The 20,805-nt window shown below is 34.6% G+C and overlaps 1 protein-coding gene across 1 annotated transcript in view; it reads left to right on the top strand.

Moving 5' to 3' along the window:
- Positions 1-20,000, top strand: part of LOC132153227 (rho GTPase-activating protein 6-like) — a 40,442-nt gene extending 20,442 nt beyond the window's left edge. Inside the window, exons 4-13 of the mRNA XM_059562582.1 lie at positions 8,308-8,555; positions 10,600-10,795; positions 11,100-11,155; positions 12,341-12,491; positions 12,751-12,899; positions 15,119-15,298; positions 16,323-16,420; positions 16,825-16,988; positions 18,318-18,398; positions 18,909-20,000. Of these exons, the coding sequence (XP_059418565.1) occupies positions 8,308-8,555; positions 10,600-10,795; positions 11,100-11,155; positions 12,341-12,491; positions 12,751-12,899; positions 15,119-15,298; positions 16,323-16,420; positions 16,825-16,988; positions 18,318-18,398; positions 18,909-19,249 (1,664 nt within the window). The 3' untranslated portion in view covers positions 19,250-20,000. The remainder of the gene's footprint in view (positions 1-8,307; positions 8,556-10,599; positions 10,796-11,099; positions 11,156-12,340; positions 12,492-12,750; positions 12,900-15,118; positions 15,299-16,322; positions 16,421-16,824; positions 16,989-18,317; positions 18,399-18,908) is intronic.
- Positions 20,001-20,805: the final 805 nt, after the last annotated feature.

The raw sequence follows: 20,805 nt of genomic DNA, 5'->3' as shown, positions 1-20,805 counted from the left end.
TGAACGAAGTTAACACACTGGCACAACACTGTATTTGTAACAACATAAAACTTGAAGTAAAAATAGGATTTTAAATGTAACATAATTTAACATAATGTAACATGAAATAATTTTTTCTTAATTTTTTCTTTTATTTTCAAATTTTTATTCTTTTATTTTGAAATAAATTACAATTAAACACATCAGTGCACAATTTTCCACACCACAATCAGTCAAGCTCATATCACCAGCAAACATACACTCATTTACATCCTTCTCTTCACTCTCTGAGGCAGACGTCTCAAAACTCATCCTTTCTAATCACCCTACTACTTGTCCGCTTGATCCTATTCCATCTCATCTCCTTCAAGCCATTTCTCCTGCCGTTGTACCTGCACTCACTCACATCATCAACAAATCCCTCCACACTGGTGTTTTCCCCTCATCATTTAGACAGGCTCGTATAACTCCACTACTTAAGAAACCCAGCCTCAACCCATCTCTTTTAGAGAACTACAGACCATATTTACTATTTCCCTTCTTCCTTTCATTGCAAAAACACTTGAACGAGCTGTGTTCAACCAAGTCTCTACATTTCTCACACACAACAACCTCCTTGACAGTAACCAATCTGGCTTCAGAAGTGGACATTCAACTGAGACAGCCTTGCTCTCAGTTGTTGAAGCTCTAAGACTGGCAAGAGGTCCTTCAAAGTATCTTGGAGAGGTGAGGTGTCCAAGTCACAACATATAACTACTGGGGTGCCTCAGGGCTCAGTTCTTGGACCACTTCTCTTCTCTGTCTACATGGCATCATTAGGTTCTGTCATTCAGAAACATGGCTTTTCATACCACTGCTATGCTGATGACACTCAACTCTACCTCTCATTCCATCCTGATGATCCGACGGTAGCTATTCACATCTCAGCTTGTCTAACAGACATTTCTTGCTGGATGATGGACCATCACCTTCAACTCAACCTTGCCAAGACAGAACTGCTTGTGATTCCAGCAAACCCATCGTTTCATCACAGTTTCACCATCAAGTTAGGCACATCAACCATAACTCCTTCAAAAACAGCCAGAAGCCTTGGAGTTATTATTGATGATCAGCTGACTTTCTCAGACCACATTACTAAAACTGTCCGATCAAGAAGATCAAGCCCTTTCTTTGGGAACATGCTGCACAACTCCTTGTTCAAGCTCTTGTTCTGTCCGGGCTTGACTGTTGCAATGCTTCCAGCCAGTCTTCCAGCCAATTCTATCAAACCTTAACAATTAATTCAGAACGCGGCAGCAAGATAAATTTTTAATGAGCCAAAAAGAATACACGTCACACCTCTGTTTATCAATTTGCACTGGCTACAAATAGCTGCTCGCATAAAAATCAAGGCATTGATGTTTGCCTACAAAACTACCACTGGCTCTGCACCCATTTACCTAAATTCATTACTTCAGACTTATGTGCCCTCTAGAAGCTTGTATTCTGCAAGTCAACGTCGCTTGATTGTGCCATCCCAAAGAAGCACAAAGTCACTTTTACGGAATGTTCCTCCTGGTGGAATGATCTCCCCAACTCAATCTGAGCAGCTGAGTCCTTAGCCATCTTCAAGAATCGGCTTAAAACACATCTCTTCCATCTTTATTTGACCCCCTAACTTTAACACTCACTATTCTTATTCTATTCTTTAAAATCTAACTACCTTTCTAGTATTTTTGTATTCTATTTTCTTTTCATTTATTATGCAATTGTGTCTGTGTGTGTGTGTGTGTGTGTGTGTGTGTGTGTGTGTGTGTGTAAAGACCTCTAACACTAGCTTGCTCTATTCTTTTTTTATTCTATCTGTTTTCTTTTTATTTATTATATTATTTAAAAGCCCATGCTAGGTGTACTGTGTTAACCTGAGACATCATTGCTCTTTTTTGTTGTTTTTGATTGCTTCCACTGTCCTCATTTGTAAGTCGCTTTGGATAAAAGCGTCTGCTAAATGAATAAATGTAAATGTAAATAAATCCAAAATAATATATCTATATTTTATTATTATTTATTCATCTTGCCTTTATTTCTGTGTTGTTAAGATATTTAAATATGAACTTAAAAGTAAGTAATCTCTCTCTCTCTCTCTCTCTCTCTCTGTTTCTCTCTCTCTCTCTGTCTCTCTCTCTCTCTCTGTCTCTCTCTCTGTCTCTCTCTCTCTCTCTCTCTCTCTCTCTCTCTGTTTCTCTCTCTCTCTCTGTCTCTCTCTCTCTCTCTCTCTCTGTCTCTCTCTCTGTCTCTCTCTCTCTCTCTCTCTCTGTCTCTCTGTCTCTCTCTCTCTCTCTCTCTGTCTCTCTCTGTGTCTCTCTCTCTCTCTGTCTCTCTCTGTGTGTCTCTCTCTCTCTCTCTGTCTCTCTCTCTGTCTCTCTCTGTGTCTCTCTCTCTCTCTGTCTCTCTCTCTCTCTCTCTCTCTGTCTCTCTCTGTGTCTCTCTCTCTCTCTCTCTGTCTCTCTCTGTGTGTCTCTCTGTCTGTCTCTCTCTCTGTCTCTCTCTGTGTCTCTCTCTCTCTCTCTCTCTCTCTGTCTCTCTCTGTGTCTCTCTCTCTCTCTCTCTCTGTCTCTCTCTCTGTCTCTCTCTGTCTCTCTCTCTCTCTCTCTCTCTCTCTCTGTCTCTCTCTCTCTCTCTGAGTGTTTGGCGGATGTGAGCGTGGTGTGTGTTGCTGAGAGCATGTTGCAGACTGTAAGTTTTTTCTTATACTATTCTTTTCGCGTTTTTCTTGGGGTCCCCCCCCTTTTTTTCTGCCTGTATTTGTGTAATCATAAGGTTTTCAAAGTTTGTTTGGTAGCGAAGAGTGCTGCCGGCGTTGCTGGCTAGCATGGCTTCGGGTGAGAATTTCAGCTTTCACAAGCTGACGCGCAAGCATGCTGTTCGTTTGTCCCCACCTGGAGGGAGTTCAGTTGAAGAATGTAGTTTAGCGGTGGGCGAAATTGTTGGGTTTGAGAGTATTAAATCTGCTGCAAGAATGAATAGTGCTGTTGTGATTTTCTTGGATAGTGTGGACAAAGCTAACCAGTTGCTTGAGAGTGGAGTAGTGATTCAAGGTACTTTTACACCTGTTCTGTCTCTAGTAAGTCCCGCAAAAAAGATAGTGATTTCCAATGTACCACCTTTTCTGAAGAATGAGATGTTAGAGAAGGAGCTAGGAAGACATGGAAAACTAGTTTCTCCGATTAAAATGATCCCTATCAGTTCCAAATCTCCACATCTCAAACATGTAATGTCTTTTCGGAGACAAGTACTTATGATCCCTAAAAAGAGTAATGAGGAATTAAACTTGATTTTCAAGTTTAAAGTAGATGATTTTGATTACACCGTGCATGTTACTTCAGAAACAATGAAGTGTTATGGGTGCGGAGCTGTGGGTCACCTGATTCGTGCGTGTCCGGACAAAACAAACAATAGCCAGTTAGCCGCTAATGTAGCGGAACGGGCATCTGTTAGTGCTGACACTAGTGATGTTCTACCGAAGGATCCACCAGGAAATGTACAAATTGTGCAGGGAGAAAGTAATGAAGATAACAAACAGGAGAACGAAGTGTTGGAAAACACAGTGAGTAAAAAAAGAGAACAGAAAGCATGCAGTGATTTGAATGCAGATTTAAATGTGGGTGAAACCGCGACCGGAGTGGCGGAATCTGTGTTGTGTAACGATATTGATGCTATGATTGACAGGGAAGTTGGCAAAATGTCAACTAAAAGGAAAAATCTTGAAAACAAAGCAAATTTGCAACAAGTAACAAAAGTGTCAAAGCTAAATGTAATGGGTGCTTCCTCTCAGTCTGAGGATGGTTTAATGGAAACGCAAGAAAGTGAATATGAGGGAAGTAGTGACACGCAGGTGGATATGGATTGTGTTTACCCTTTCTCTAAGATTCTTTCCTTTTTACAAAGCACAAAAGGAATGAGATCTGTTAAAGTTGAGGACTTTTTCCCTGATCTAAAGTTGTTTCTTGATTCTGTCAGACTGCTTATGAAAAACCCTGAACAAAGTGATCAATGCATTTTTACTGATCAAGAAATCTACCGTCTAAAGAAAATGCTTGTAAAAGTAAGAGCACAATTGAGTGATGCTAAAGAATGATGTTTAAGAGATTTATTTTTATTATTTTCTTTTTTGTTTATTTTCAAGTGTTATTTGAAAGCAGCTTTACTTTCAAAATGTGTGATTTCAAACTGGGCTCTTTAAACATTAATGGTGCTAGGGAGGATGCTAAGAGAGCGTCTCTTTTCAATCTGTTCAAGAGTAAGAGGCTAAATGTAATCTTTTTGCAAGAAACACATAGTACACAGGACAATGAAGCTGTTTGGAGGAAAGAATGGGATGGGGAAATTTTCCTCAGTCACAAGAGTAGTAACAGTGGTGGTGTTGGCATCTTGTTTTCTAGAGATTTTAGACCTATCTCTTGTGATATTGATGAAATAATTGAAGGCCGTTTGTTAAAAATACAAGCTGTGTTTGAAAATGTTAGAATAACTTTCTTCAATGTTTATGCTCCAACTTTAGGCATAGAAAGAGCTATTTTTTATTTTTAACACTCTGAACACTGCTATTAATAACAGTAACAATGATGGTTACTTTTTTCTGGGTGGTGATTTTAATTGCACGGTCAATGCATCCTTAGATAGAAACCATCCAGAACCTCATGGACCTAGTAAGAGAGTTTTAACTAGTTTAATTCAAATGCATGATCTGAGTGATGTTTGGAGAGTTTTTCATCCTACTCAACATCAATATACTTGGACTCATGTCAAAGATAATGTCCTGTCTATGGCTAGGCTTGATAGATTTTATTGTTTCAAGCATCAAATTAATATTCTTAAAAGTTGCTCAATACATCCAGTGGGAATTTCTGATCATTTTCTTGTACAAGTCTCAATTTTCATCAAAGATGTGAAATGTAAGAGCACTTATTGGCACTTTAATGTAACATTACTTTCTGATAAAGTTTTTAAAGAGGTCTTTAATTTTTTCTGGAACAATTATTCAAAGACAAAGTCTGAGTATACATCTTTACAACAATGGTGGGACATAGGAAAAATTCAGATTAAACAGCTGTGTATACAGTATTCTCTAAATGTCACAAAGGATATGACTAAATCAATGGAAGCCCTGGAGAATGAAATAGTGATGCTGCAAGATTTGGCAGATTTCACAGGAAATGGAGAACATATTAAAGCTCTCAAAAAGAAAAAATCAGCTCTGTCAAATCTGTTGGGTTTTTCTGCTAAAGGTGCCCTTGTACGTTCCCGCTTTCAAAACGTGATTAAAATGGATGCACCTTCCCATTTCTTTTTTGGCTTAGAACACAAAAATGGACAGAAAAGACTTATACACTCTCTGCGGTCCAGCAATGGACAGCTGCTAAAGGAGTCTGAAGAAATCCGTAAGTGCGCAGTGACTTTTTATGAAGAGCTGTTTAAAAAAGAATATCAAGAAAATCCAGAGGTGGCACAGTGCTTTTACGAGAACCTGCCTAAGGTCACGGAGGAAGCCAACGCAGAGCTTAGGGCAAGGATCTCGGCTGAGGAGCTACATACTGCACTACAAAGCCTAGAAAATGGAAAGGCTCCAGGCCTCGATGGCCTTCCTGTGGACTTTTACAAAGTTTTTTGGCCTATCATAGGCAAGGATTTGTTGGTTGTTCTTAGAGACAGTTTAACCAAAGGACACTTACCACTCAGCTGCAGGAGAGGAATTCTTACACTCCTCCCTAAAAAAGGGGACTTACAAGAAATTAAGAACTGGCGACCTGTGGCTCTGCTCTGCACCGATTACAAACTCTTGTCTAAGGTGTTGGCTATGAGACTTAAAAAAGTGATGGAAGATATTATTCATGTTGATCAAACCTAATGTATACCCAACAGATTGATATCTGATAATATTTTCCTAATTCGGGATATTTTGGACCTCTCCAGTTCATTAGGCTATGAAATTGGTCTGATTTCAATAGACCAAGAAAAGGCTTTCGATAGAGTCGAACACCAATATCTGTGGCAAACACTCGAAGCCTTTGGTTTCGACTCTAATCTTATAGCCATGATCAAGGTTTTATATTGTGACATTGAGAGCTTATTAAAGATCAACGGTGGTTTAAGCGCTCCTTTTAAGGTCCAAAAAGGGGATCAGACAAGGTTGTTCACTTTCTGGAATGCTGTACTCTATTGCTATAGAGCCTCTTTTGCATAAATTAAGACAGTCCCTTTCTGGTGTTATTTTTCTTGGTTGTGAGTCAATTTTTAAACTATCGGCCTATGCTGATGATGTCATTGTCATTGTTAATCAACAAAATGATGTTAATTCCCTTAAAAAAGCTATTAATGACTTTGGTGTTTTGTCATCAGCAAAAATTAACTGGGGAAAAAGTGAAGCACTAGCCGTGCGTGATGAGCTGAGCAAAGAGCTGGTCTTACCTGGTGGGTTAGTGTGGAAAAAAGATGGTTTAAAATACCTTGGTGTCTATCTTGGTGATGACTCATTTGTATGTAAAAATTGGGAAAATGTTTTTGAGAAAGTTGAAGGACGCTTAAGAAAATGGAAATGGCTTTTGCCACACATGTCCTTTAGAGGACGGACTTTAATCATCAACAACTTGGTGGCCTCTGTTGTGGCACCGTCTGACTTGTGTGGAACCTCCAACACAACTGCTTAGTAAAATACAGTCAGTACTTGTAGACTTCTTCTGGGATCGTCTGCACTGGGTTCCTCAAAGTGTTCTTTTTCTGTCAAAGGAAGATGGAGGGCAAGGTCTTATTCATCTTGCAAGTAGAGGGGCTGCCTTTCGACTCCAGTTTATTCAAAGATTCCTTACTGGACCTGCACACCTTGTTTGGAGACCTTTGGCTCGGACAATACTAAGCCGAGGAGGAGATCTGGGTCTCGTTGAGTCTTTGTTTTTGATGGACTCAAATGCCTCGAAAATAAGCAATCTCCCTAAATTCTACCTTGGACTATTCACAGTGTGGGGGCTGTTTATTAAACAAAGAGCAGAAGACTGTACTTCCCTTTCGTGGCTGCTGAAAGAGCCAATTTTATATGGATCCCGCTTTAATGTTGAGCGCACAACAGGACATTCTGTGCTACAGCTTTTCCGTTCTGCTGGGGTAGTGACTCTGGGACATGTAGTTAACATATGTGGACCCAATTTAACTGATTCTGATGGTCTGGCTTCTCTTGTGAGAGTTAGATCCACCAGGCTTTTGAATCAGATGCTTAAGGCTCTGAAGTGTGAACTCACAGAAACTGAACTCTCTTTATTAAAGAGTCCTTGTAATGATTTTTGTCAATCAAATGTTGAAGACTCTTTTCCTGTTTTGTCACTTTCTCCTGATTTTAAAAACTGTACTGGTCAACTGTTAGAGCTCAGTGAGACTCTCACTAACGAGTTGGATGTTATGGAGGGCAAAACAATGTATAACATACTTGTTAAAATTTTGAACAAAAACAAACTAAATGGTTGAGCTGATACTCCTTGGAGAGCTCATTTAAAGGTTAACAGTGAAATCAGACCTGTGTGGAGAACGATCTATAAACCACCGTTGACAAAAAAGATTGGAGATTTACAGTGGAAAGTACTGCATGGCTGTGTGGCTGTAAATGCTTTTGTTTCTGTGATCAACCCTAATGTTAATGATAATTGTCCCTTTTGCTTAAACAGAGAAACAGTCTTTCATTGCTTTTTGGAGTGTGTTAGATTGTCTTTTTTATTCGAGCTGTTACAGCAAATGTTCCAATTGTTTGGAGAAGCTTTTTCAAAACAAGACTTCATCTTTGGCTTTAGGTACAATCAAAAGGGGAGAATGAAATGCCAATTGTTTAACTTTCTCTTTGGACAAGCAAAAATGGCAATTTACATTAGCCGAAGAAATAAGACAGAGGGGTCTTTAGACTCTGATGCAAACACAATTTTTGTGAGAATGTTAAACAGCATCACAAATAATGTGGAGGAATTCCTGCACATTTGGGGTTACGAAAATGTCTTGTGCTCAGTGGTGGAAAATGTTTTGTGTTTTGGAAATCTATTGGTTTGAGTATTTTTTGTGTTGTGTATTTTTATATATATATTTATTTTATTTTTTGTTTTTTTTAGCCTGTGTGGTTTATAATTACCACTAATGGTATTCTTTTGATAAATAAAGTGATTCAAAATCAAATCAAATCTCTCTGTCTCTCTCTGTGTCTCTCTCTCTCTCTCTCTCTGTCTCTCTCTCTGTCTCTCTCTGTCTCTCTCTGTCTCTCTCTCTGTCTCTCTCTCTGTCTCTCTCTGTGTCTCTCTCTCTCTCTCTCTCTCTCAGAGTCAGATCCGCAGGCGTTCGGCGTGCCGCTCTCGCAGGTGATTGTGAACGACCGGCGTCACAAGCAGCTGCAGGAAGAGCAGCGGGGTCCAGCGGATCGAGTCCTTTCACTCCTGCACCTGATGGGACGCAGATCCACCAACAAGGAGCTTTCCAGCAGTAACTCGTCCCTCAGCTCGTCCTCCGAGACTCCCAATGAGGGCACAACACCCGACACACCCGAGACGCTGCTGCGCTCACGCAGACGGGTAGAGTATTACTTCCTGTACACCAGACTGTTTGGTAACACTTACAGTAACAGTAAAGTCCCATTCGTTAACTTTAGTAATGCATATCTAACATTAACTAACAATGCATTCATTACAGTATAATTATAGTATATAATTAATACAACTATTCATCATTAGTTCATGTTAGCTCAAGGGTGTGAAATAATATTTACAATATAATATTTAATATTTATAATATTTAAATGTTGAAATTATCATTAACTGATATTAATAAGTGCTTTAGAAATTATTTTCATTGTTAGTTCATGTTAACGAATGGAACCAATCGAATTGTAAAGTGTTACCATATTTTTTTAATATCTGATAACCGATATGCAGAACACAATAATAAATGAATAATAACTAATAATAATCGTTAAAACTTTTTTTAACAAAAAATAATAACTTAATAACAATTAATAATAATTACAATTAAAAAAAATTTACACACTAATAAATTAAAGATCATTAGAAAAATGTTTTTACAAAATAAAAAATTAACCATTAATAATAATCATTAAAACAAGTTTGATAGTGTAAAAAAAATTATAATCAATACTAAATCATGAAATCATTTTTTGACACTATTACATTTATAAGTATTATTAATAATCATTAAAATGTTTTTGACAAAATAAATTTTTAATCAATAATAAATAATTAAATCTTTTTTGACACGATAATTAAATTATCAAAAATAATAATAATTAAAATATTTTTGACACAATAATAAATCAATAATAATTATTTAAACTATTTTACACAATAATAAATTAACGATTATTATTAATATTATTATTATTAATTTGTCTATTTATTTATTCTGCTTCATTTGCACAAAGCTATTTTATCTAAATCATTGGACAATTATTTTCATCGTTTATTATTATAATTATTTTTGTATAGTTTCTACTGTCTAATATTTCTAATAACTATTATGCTTCAAATGATAAATGCCAGTATTATTGTAGTTAACTTAAATTAAAACAATAAAATTTACAATTTGTTACTTGATATAAAATAAAGGTTTACTGAAATTGTATATATACAGTATATATAAACTTTATTTCACCTAGTTTACAATTATTATTATTTTTTTCCTTTTTTAAGTTAAATTACTAAAATAACAAAGAAAAAAATTAATAATTACAAAAACATTACTAAAGCTTTAACTAAAAGTAAAGTATGGAGCCCCGCACATGACATGCAATAAAAAATAAATAAATTGTGCACACAATTTACTAATTCGTCCCCTTAATGTACTAAAACGTGCACACGATTACTATTGCGTTTCCTCGATTTACTATTGGGTTCACTCGATTTATTATTGCGATTTATATTATACAATTTATTGAGTGAAAGAAATAATAAATCGAGGCAACGCAATAGTAATCGTGTGCACGTTTTAGTACATTGAGGGAACGAATTAGTAAATTGTGCGCACAATTTAGCCTACTATTTGTTCTTGCATGTTATGTGCGGGGCTCCGTAGTAAAGTGAAAACGGAAAGTGTAAAAATAAACATTTAAAATATTAACAAAAACTATCATAGTATATCAATGACACTAAAATAACACATTTCTCACGTGAGAATGAATAACTATAAATGTTATTATACACACTTTTAGTTACTTTACCTGTGTAAACTGTTGGTTAATGCTGTTTTAGATTTAAAAAAAGGTCAAATTTATAATTAGACCTCACATTAAAGAATCAATAATTAATTAATTAGAAATCTACTGAATTTTCTGTGTAAAAAAAAAAAAAAAAAAAAATCTTTTGTAGAATCAAATTGTCATTATGAACCAAACTGTTTTGAAACTGTAACGGAAAGCATGAGTAAATATTTGCTTGATTTGTTCATGACAGACAGGGATGATGATTTAGTGTGATGTATTTGCTGGAGATATTGAATGAAGCAATGCTATTGATAATGCAATGATATTAATATGTTACAAACTGGCCGCCTTAGCCAAAAGCGCTGTCAGAAGTTGTTCATGAACGCAGCGTTTTACTGCTGCAGGGCGGCGTGTCTGTGGACTGCATCACTGATCTGGACGACGGTCACTCGCGTCTGCTGGAGGCTCTTCAGCTCTCCACGCCTGTGGAGTCACACAGCGAGAAGAAGAAGACGAGCGACGCCAAGCTCAGCCTGAACCCCATCTACAGACAGGTGCCACGCTTGCTGGACAGCTGCTGCCAACACCTGCAGAAATATGGTCAGTGCCTCCTCCTGTACACCCAGAGGTGCAATGAAATGTGTTTGAAGGAGCCCCGCAAATCTAAATTCACATCTGTCAGATTGAGGTCATCTTTATGACTTGATAAGCCCCGCCCCAACTTCCTGTTTTAATAGAGAGCGTCAACACAGGGAAAAAAACTTCTCCGTTTCTATTCCCTGGGGTCTTCGGAGTTCACAATAACAGCCGGACTAGTCTGAGCGTAGTCTAAACACAGTTTTAAGACTGTTTCCGTGCAGACGTTGACGTAACAGTGCCGGTTATTTGCTTTGCTTCTGTTAAGGTCTGCAGACTGTGGGCATTTTCCGGGTTGGAAGCTCCAAGAAAAGAGTTCGACAGGTGAGAAATAAATGTTTTATGCATTAGAAACAATATATTCTTTATTTTTTTTAAAATACATAATAATTATATTACATACTGAATGCAATGTTAGTCGCTTTGGATAAAAGCGTCTGCTAAATGCATAAAAAAATTATAATAATAATTATATATATTTTTTATTTTTTTACTGACACTAAAGGAAACATCTCGGTTACGTATGGGTTACGTATGGGAATCAGAACGCATGAAAGCAAAATATTTTGATAATTTAATAATAAAAATAAATAAATAATAATAATAATATGTCAGTAAAGGTAAATAAAATAAATAAATGCATAAATAATAAATAAATAAAATTGTTATTACTTTTTTTTCTCTCTTTTTTTACTTGACATAGTAAATAAAATAATAATAAAAAATTAAAATAAAATAGGCCTAAATTATGTACTGTAATGATCTAAAAATGAATAATATTCATATGTTTATAATATACTAAAATATAAAGGTTTTTTGTGTTTTTTGGGTGTTTTATAACCTTTATTTATTATATTTTACTTGGTATTTTATATTATATATATATATTACATTTTTCTCATCATAAAAAATATTTTATCGTCTAGACCAGGGATTCCCAAATGATGGGAAAATGTTATTAAGTGAATATTTTAATAATTTAACTGCACATTTGCATGTTTATGTTTCTCTGTTGATAATTAATGGTCACAGTACACAATAGATACAGATTAGATATGTTATCTTTTTTATTTTATTTTAAAATTGTTTGTTTTATTGTTTTATTTTATTTTTATTTGTTTATTTATTTATTTTTGTATTGTGACATCAAGGTAAATTAATAAATTATTTAACTTTTTTTCTAAAAAAGTAAATATTGTTTTAATTTTTTAATTATTTGTTTAGTTAGTTGTAGTTTAGTATTTTTTACGTTTACGTTTTTTCAGCCCGCTGCAGTTTCTTCACAAAGTCAATTTTGCTAAACTTTGTTCTTGATAATGCTGTGGTGTACACAAACCTTCCAAGAGGGTTAATTTCAATTAATCTGTGTGAATTTAAATAATTTTTAAAAATCCTCATGCATTAATGATCACAGTTGATGCAACTTCATTGGTGGAAAAAGTATGTGAACCCTATAAAGACAGGTGTCTCTCCTTGTGGTATTGACGGTGTGTTTGTTGTGATGTTCAGCTGCGTGAAGCGTTCGATCGGGGTGCTGAGGTTGTTCTGGACCAGCGGCACAGTGTTCATGATGTGGCAGCACTGCTCAAAGAGTTTCTGAGAGACATGCCTGATCCTCTGCTGACCAGAGAACTGTACTCGCCATTTATCAGCTGCACATGTAAGAAACACAATGCTGATACAATCATACTTAAAGGAATAGTTCAGCCAAAAATGAAAGTTTGTTTATCCTCAGGCCATCCAAGATGTAGGTGAGTTTGTTTCTTCATCAGATTTGGAGAAATGTAACCATTGAAGTGAATAGGTGGCCTGAGGATGTGCAGACTTTCATTGCTGGATCAACTATTCCTTTAATAAATCAACACTTTATTCTTCTTCATTCCACTCATCTTCTCTGTACATGGGATTTCTGCATGAAGCTCTAGATAAAGCAGATCAGCACACGGTCATACAGTTGCTCGTCTGTCTGCTTCCCGCCTGCAACAGCGACACCCTTCAGTGTTTACTTCACTTCCTGTCAGACGTAGCCAATCACGCGGAGGATTCACAGGGCGCTGATGGAAACAAGGTGAGTCGTGTGGTTCATTTGTGATGATTTATACAATTAAGCAAAATTGTGGCAATTACAATGTGTTTTATTTGTTTCATTTGTATTAATATTTGTATTAGTAATATTTGTATTAGTATTCTTTTTTCATGTCCTGTGAATATAAGAGTTTCTTCGCAATTAAACTTCAAGAAAAAACATAGTTAGGGGCCATTCACACAAGACACGTTTTTTTTTTTTTTTTTTACATTTTTAGAAACCCATTTTGTTGAAAGTAGAATTACTTTCAAAGTGAGCACTGTGTTTTTAAATTGGCATGTCGTGTGAGACGATGAATAATACGTCCATCTTGTGCATGTTTACATAGAAAAACTACAGAAAAGGCAGCGCAGTTGAATGCAAAAACGCTTTCTGTGTGAACGAGCCCTTATTCACTGTAAAAACTGCTTAATAAATAAAACCACAATTTTTTTGTTTTATGTTTTACTATTCCAGTCTTTCTTCTTCAAAATATTACATTTAATTCAATGTGTTATTTGCCATTTCTTTGTAATTATTTTTAATCAAATTGTAAACTAAATATTAAACAAAACAAAAAAATATGGTGGTCAAAGAATCTCCACTCAAATTTCAAATTTCTAGTAAATTCATTAAAAAAAAGTAATTAGGCAAGGCAAGTTTGTATATAGCATTTCACACCTAATGGTAAGCACTTTACATAAACCGGATAAAAAAAAAAAAAGCTGCATAAGAAAAAAACAGCATGCATATAAAAAACTATGAAGCAGAGAAAAAAATATATAAAAAAACATTATTTAGGTTATATTAAATTATATTATGTTATAATTATAAATAAAAATACAGAAACAAAGAACAAGCAAGGGGAATTACATTTCTAATCCTAAAAGACATTGTGAAATTTTCACTTTATTTACATTGTCATTTAGTAAAATCTTAAGGTTTTATGCCTTTATTTGATTACTTTCTTTGATCGTAAATATGTATTAAATCATTAAAGCTGAATATATATATATTTATATATATATATATATATATATATATATAATTTAAAGTTTGTTACTATTAAAGTTTGCTTTTGTTTGACATGCTTTTTGATTATTAAAGTTAATTAAATCATTAAAACAGAATCAGATTTTTTTTTTTTTTTTTTTGAGTGTAGATTAAAATTACTAAATATTGATTTAAAATGTATTAAGGAATACATATGCATAAAATACAGGATCCATACAATATATATATATATATATATATATAAACTGCAAGTAACATTGAATTGAACATGGAAATATGAGGTAGAAAAACTTAAAAAGTATTTTCTCATAAAACATACTTTTAAAAATTAAATTTTTTGAGTAAAACTTTCTGTCTCAATCAATCAATTATTAAATCTTTCATGTGTAAATGATTTAGTAAAAACAAGTGTTAATAAAAGATGTTATTTCTTCTTGATTAAACCTGAGTGTTTGCTTGAAATTATTTCTCCTCTGGAGAATCACGCTTTTAAGCAAATACATAAATACAGGGATGATGTCAAATATTATCAAACAGCTAAAATGAGGTATGATTTTTTTTAGCTTGTGTGTGTAAAGAGGATGGATGGAAAGTAAAGTAACTCACAGATGGATAACAGCTTGTTATTTCAGCAGGAATCCGATGACATAAAGCAGTGATCTCATACATCAGTCATTTAGTGCTCATAAGAACAATCACAATGTTCCCCAAAGCTGCTTCCAATAGAAATCCAACACAACTACTGATGAAACTGTTTGTTTGTTTATCTTTAGAAGTTCTTTAAGGCTTAATATAATTTAAATGTTAAATTCAACCCCCCCCCCCCCCCCCTCCCACACACATATGTCATGAAGTGCAAAATTTGTTATAAAGACAAAAAACACTTTTTGTACCAGGCGGTAAACATAATGTTTTGTCTGCTGTAAAGTTGGGCATTTTACCATTGGGAGTCTATGGGACTGACTCCCTTTTAGAGCCAGCATCTGGTGGCCAGTCGATGAATAGCAGTTTTAGTCACTTTCTTGTTGGTTTCATGAGAGAGAGCGGGAGGTTGCCGCTTGGTATTTCCCTTCGGTGTCATGTGCGAATCAGTGGGTGGGGCTACGGAATTAGGAGGCGGAGTCTGTTTGTTACACGTATGGAAGTAAATGAGTTAATTTATGTTTTTGCCTGATTTACACATTGTTTGGTCTTCTGTTCTACTTTAGGTGATTGGTAATAAAATGACGTCACTGAACCTGGCCACCATATTTGGGCCGAACCTCCTGCACAAGCAGAAGAGCTCAGAGAAGGAGTTCAGCGTTGAGAGTTCGGCTCGGATGGAAGACAGCGCCGCCATCATCAGCGTCGTCCAGCACATGATCGACACGCACCAGTCCCTCTTCAAGGTACGAACCGTCCCATTACATAACACACGAAAAATGCACAGCGAGGCCCTCCGCCGACATAATGTGCTCAGCCAAAGAAAATACAACAATAAAAATAAATCACTACTTCTATGCACGGTTGTTATGACAGTTTTATGAAAGTGCTTGAGATCTAGTTTATGCTGCTCAGCGCTGGATCACTGAGGTCACTGAAATGCTCTGCTTTTCCAGCACAGTCCTCTGGCATGTCCAAAAAAGGCCTGCTGAGATGTTTTGGACCATTTTCATTTGAATAAAGGATAAGAATAGAAACATGCAAAATGAAAAACAAATTAATAATTATTATGGTCCACAATTTCCTTTAAAGGAGTAATATTGTACATGTTATTATTATTATTATTTATTAACTTATTTATGTATGTTTGTATTTATTTTTTAATTTAATTTCACATTTATGTATTTATCAGTCATTATAGTCCCAATGTTATTAATCATGATTAAGTAATGATATAATTTTACCGGTTTAATTATATATTTAATATGATGTTTATATAAATAATTACATATTTATGTTTTTAAATATCACATTTTTCACACAATTTTATCTTTTTTTTTTAATAGAAACATGCATGGTTTTAGACAGATTCTCAATGAGCTTAATTTCAGGAAATGTTCGTCTTTCCATTTCAGAAGAAGTTCTGATTTCTGAAAATTAGAGTATATTTACCTCATAGATCAAGCATTTTTCTTTTTTTTTTTTTTGTAATCTCAAATGATGAAGGAAAGTTTGGTTCCTAATTGTTATGAGCTCGTTAAAGTCACCTTGAGCTGGCTGTGCATTGGATTGACTCTCTTAATATGTTCTAAATGTAAAACGATCGTATTCCTTGTAATGAGTTTGATAGCCACCAAACCTAAAGCACTTGTGACTGTGCTTTAAACCTATATGTCAGTGGTTTGATTGGCCACAGCTGTGTTTTGTCCGTGACTCCAGAGGTTTGGTAAGACTCCTGAAGGGACGTGTTGATCTGATTTGTCCCGGCAGATCTCGGCGGAGCTGCAGAACGAGCTTCTGCTGAGTTTGTTGGACACAGACAGTGATGTGGTAGATTATCTGCTGAGGAGGAAAACACCACAGTGTGAGTAAGTGAGTTTTGTGTCTCTTCTGAACACCAGGATCTTTCACATGACAGATTAAAACATCCAGCTACATGACTGACGAGTCATTAGGCCCATCACAACTGTAAGAATGAATCAGACTGGATTATATTATATTATATTATATTATAATAATTAAGTATTAATTTTCACAGCATTACAGTAAATGAAATGGGCCATATATTTATATGGACCCATATTATTATCTTTATTATTATATTATAAGTAAGAGTAAGTGCAGTTTAATTGAGATTAATTGGAATGCACAATGAAAAAACAGGGTTTTTGCAAGTGAACTCTTCAGATGATTCCTAGTAGAGTAATAACACTGCTCTGTGAGGTTTGTGAATGATGTGCTCAGCTCCACTGTGTCCTCTGTGGTCCTGCAGAGACGTGAAGAGCTCCAGTGGAGAAATCTCTCCGTACGATAACAACTCTCCGGTGCTCTCTGAGTGGTTTCATGCATCAGGACCGGAGGATCAGAGGCCCTCAGATGCTCTCGATAGGAACAACACAGAGAATTTCTGCCTCTCACCCTCACAAGCCGGCACCGGTGCGTTTATTCACTGATGAAGAGACGTCAGTGATGCTGAACACATGATTGAAATGCACTACATACAGTAAGCAGGAACTCAGGTGTCATGCAACTAGAGCTCAACTTCTGAATCACACAAGAGCTTCTCAGTTCATTTGAATAGAGTTTGTTGTTTGAATTGTACTACTGATACTGGGTAAAAAATAAAAAACTGGGTCATTTTCAGGGTTATTATAATTCAGAGAAAATCTTCATCACTTGAAATGAAATACATTTTAACTGAGACAAAATAATATATTAAAAACCCTTAAATTATTATAATTTCAGTTAGTTGCCAAGATAATAATTTTACAGTTTAGTTACTTCAATAACTACACATTTTATTAACTTCATGTTCCATTGTGACAACTTACCCCATATAATACGACAACATACCTAAGACACTGGGGCATGTTGTCACAAAAAGTCAACCATTTTCTCTCGAAAAATGGTGGAAATGTTAAAAAAAACTTTATAAAGATATATATATATCATTTTTAATTTACAATAATTTATAAAGACTTTATTAAAGAGTAATTATTTCTTAGGGTGGGTCAAGCCAAGGGTGTGTTATTATAGTTAACCAAAACTAGAAGCATAAAAATAAAAAACTAAACTTATTTTATTTCCATTAGATCACAAGAAAACATTTTATTTTTATTTTTAATTTAAACTTATACTAAAATAGCTAAAACTGAAATAAAAATTAATTAAAAAAAACAACAACATAGACGTAAAAAAATCATAAAAATGACAAAAACACAACAACATTATTAATTATAAATAATTATATGAATATTATAAATTTTCACAGTATTACAGTAAATAATTTACATTAAAAAAAATATTTAAATATGGGACTATTTTATTGCAATTTTGTATTATCACACAATTCCAATACATACATAAATAAAGAGTATAAAAACAAAGTATGCAAAAATAGTCAATAACACTAAATCAAACTGCATTATATTATATTAAATTATGCTAAAATTACACATTTTTACAGCACTAAAGTAAATCATATGGGCCTATTGTATCATAATTGTTATTATTTTATAAACAAAATATTATTTTAATGCTAAATGAAATAGTAAACCAAACAGACTAAAATCACACTGGCTCAAAGTAATTTTTTAATGAATATTTTCCAGTATTTAATAATACATATATTTATTTATTTATTTATTTACTGAACTTATCACAGCACAAAATCTACTGCATTCATGTGATACTCCCTTATAAATGTTTTGAAATGATGTTTTGTGAGTGTTTTGGTGTCAGTAATTAATATTCTTGTGTCCTCAGGGGAAACAATACACGATAAGGCTCATATCTGGCGAACACGACAGGCTCTTCTGTCAGGACTTCATGACAAACTCCTCACAGGTACGAGATAAAACACACGTCAGTCCGAGGAATAACTGATGCTGTCTGTGCGAACCTCAGCAGTGAGATCCAACTCAAAAAATAACAAAAAACTATGCATGTCAGCTTTAGTACTTTTGGAGGAGCACCACATACTTGTATTTCTGTATTATTGTATCACAAAAGTCTTCAGAAAAGAAGACTTTTTTTTTTTTTTTTTTTTCGTTTTTAAAACTCAGAAAGTTTCATAAACTGGAAAATATGTAGTTGCTTTTTTTTTTTTTTTACTATTCGTGTGTTTGTGAGGCTAAATATATTTACGTTAAGTTAAGTTTTGACACTTATTTACCTTCATAGATAATGTTACAAAAGTATTTTTTGCACCTGATGACACTCAATATATATTTCCCCGGGGTCAAAAATGACCAGAACACATAACGTATCATTTAAATGGTTGTATCTCTTAGTTAATAGTTAACAATCTGGAATAAATAAATGATGTCTATTTTGAGATGTGTTCCTGTCCTTCAGGTTCAGACGGACACCTGTATAAACGCGCCTCCTCTGAAGTCTTCTGCTATGATGAAAGCGACACGAAACCTGTGCATGAGACGCAAGCGTCCCGTACGAATGTCCCTGCTGAATGTAAAGCATGCATGCATCCAATCGCATCGAGCCACCGGACTACATTTGACCAATCAGAAGAGGGCGCACTCGCAGCTCCCACCAAACCAGACGACAGACTTCCTGCTGTGTCCATGCAGCCACGTGTCACTTCCTGTCAGCATCCAGACTGGCCAACAGAGAAGTGGCAAATATGGCAACTCCTGTCATCAGACAGCATAGACATACTTCCAGAGACTATGGTGTGAAACACAGAGTTTAAAGGGACACTTCACACAAAAATTAATTTACTGTCATCAAAAGAACATTGGACTTTCAATTAAATGAGGCATTTCTCAAAATGTTTTCTTTTATGTTCCAACGAAGAAAGAAAGCCATACAGGTTTGGAACGAGTGAAGGATTATAATTTAATGGCGAACTGTCCCTTTAAGAGCCTTTTAATTTGCGAGTGAGTTGTATTTGAATGACAGGAAGCACAACAAAATGATGCCACGTTGTTTTCAGATGATTTTATAAATAATTATTATTGGTATAAAAATTTTGGATGCATATTTCACACTTTGCAATCATTATGGTTTTATATTATTTTTGACAGAAATTGATATTTTTATTAATCAAGGATGTATTTTATAATGAAGCCATTTATAGTTACAAAATATTTATATTTCAAATAAATGCTGTTCTTTTCAACTTTCTATTCATCTGTGAATCCTGAAAAAAAAAATGTGTCTTGGCTTCCACAAAAATATTAAATGTTTTCAGAATTGATAATAATCAGAAATGTTTCTCGAGCAGCAAATCATCATATTTTCATGATTTCTGAAGATCACGTGACACTGAAGACTGGAGGAATGATGCTGAAAATACAGCGGAGCATCACAGAAATAAATTACAGTTTAACATATATTTATGTAGAAAACCCGAATTTTAAATTGTAATAATATTTAAAAATTGTTACTGTATTTTTGAACAAATAAATGCATCCTTGATGAGCAGAAGATGACTTTTTCCAAAACCAATATGCTGAGTGTATGAACATGTTCATTGGTAATTAGAAAGCGTTAAATAAATTATTAAAACCTGATCTTTTAGCAGTTATACGAATCTATTTGAACATAATTTTAATTCTACTTGCACATATTGTAAATCAAATTGTAATTCGATTCAGTAATGTAATAATTGGGGTTCAGTTCCATTCAGTAGTTCGGACGTTTCCACAGACTCTCATTTCTTGTTAGTGATTTTAAACACAACAAACCCTTGCACTTCAGAGATTTAAAGTTATTGTTTTTTTTTTCATCTGTTAATAATGCCTCATATTTTCTTCCATTCATCAGTTGGATGTGTGACATGATCACAGGTAACGAGCATGTCAGATTAATTAAACAGTGTTGCAAACATACAGAATGTCAAATCTATTTATTTATTAATGTTATTTATTAAATTAGCCACTAGTGTGTTACCTCTGTGTATAATGTGTATACATAATGATTTATTTCAGAGTTTGCTGCCTCAGTATTGCTTTATCTGCATAAAATCAATCTGATTTATTCACTAAATTCATATATCCTTGTCATGGTAAAATCATAATGACTCTTAAGTCGTGTTCCTTTGTTCTGTTGCCTGTGATTCACTGGTGCACAATATTCGGAAGAAAAAAAAATCACGATAAAAAAAAATGGTAAAATTACGGCAGCTGGGGTAATACCGTAAAATAACAGTTTTTTTTTACAGTATATATATATATATATATTCAGCAAATGATCATTTTTGGGGGAACTATCAAAAGTATATAATTGCAAT

Source organism: Carassius carassius, chromosome 11 (assembly GCF_963082965.1).
Source record: "Carassius carassius chromosome 11, fCarCar2.1, whole genome shotgun sequence".
NCBI lineage: Eukaryota > Metazoa > Chordata > Actinopteri > Cypriniformes > Cyprinidae > Carassius > Carassius carassius.
Note: the sequence above shows the minus strand (reverse complement) of the source record. Positions and strands in the feature narration are given on the sequence as shown.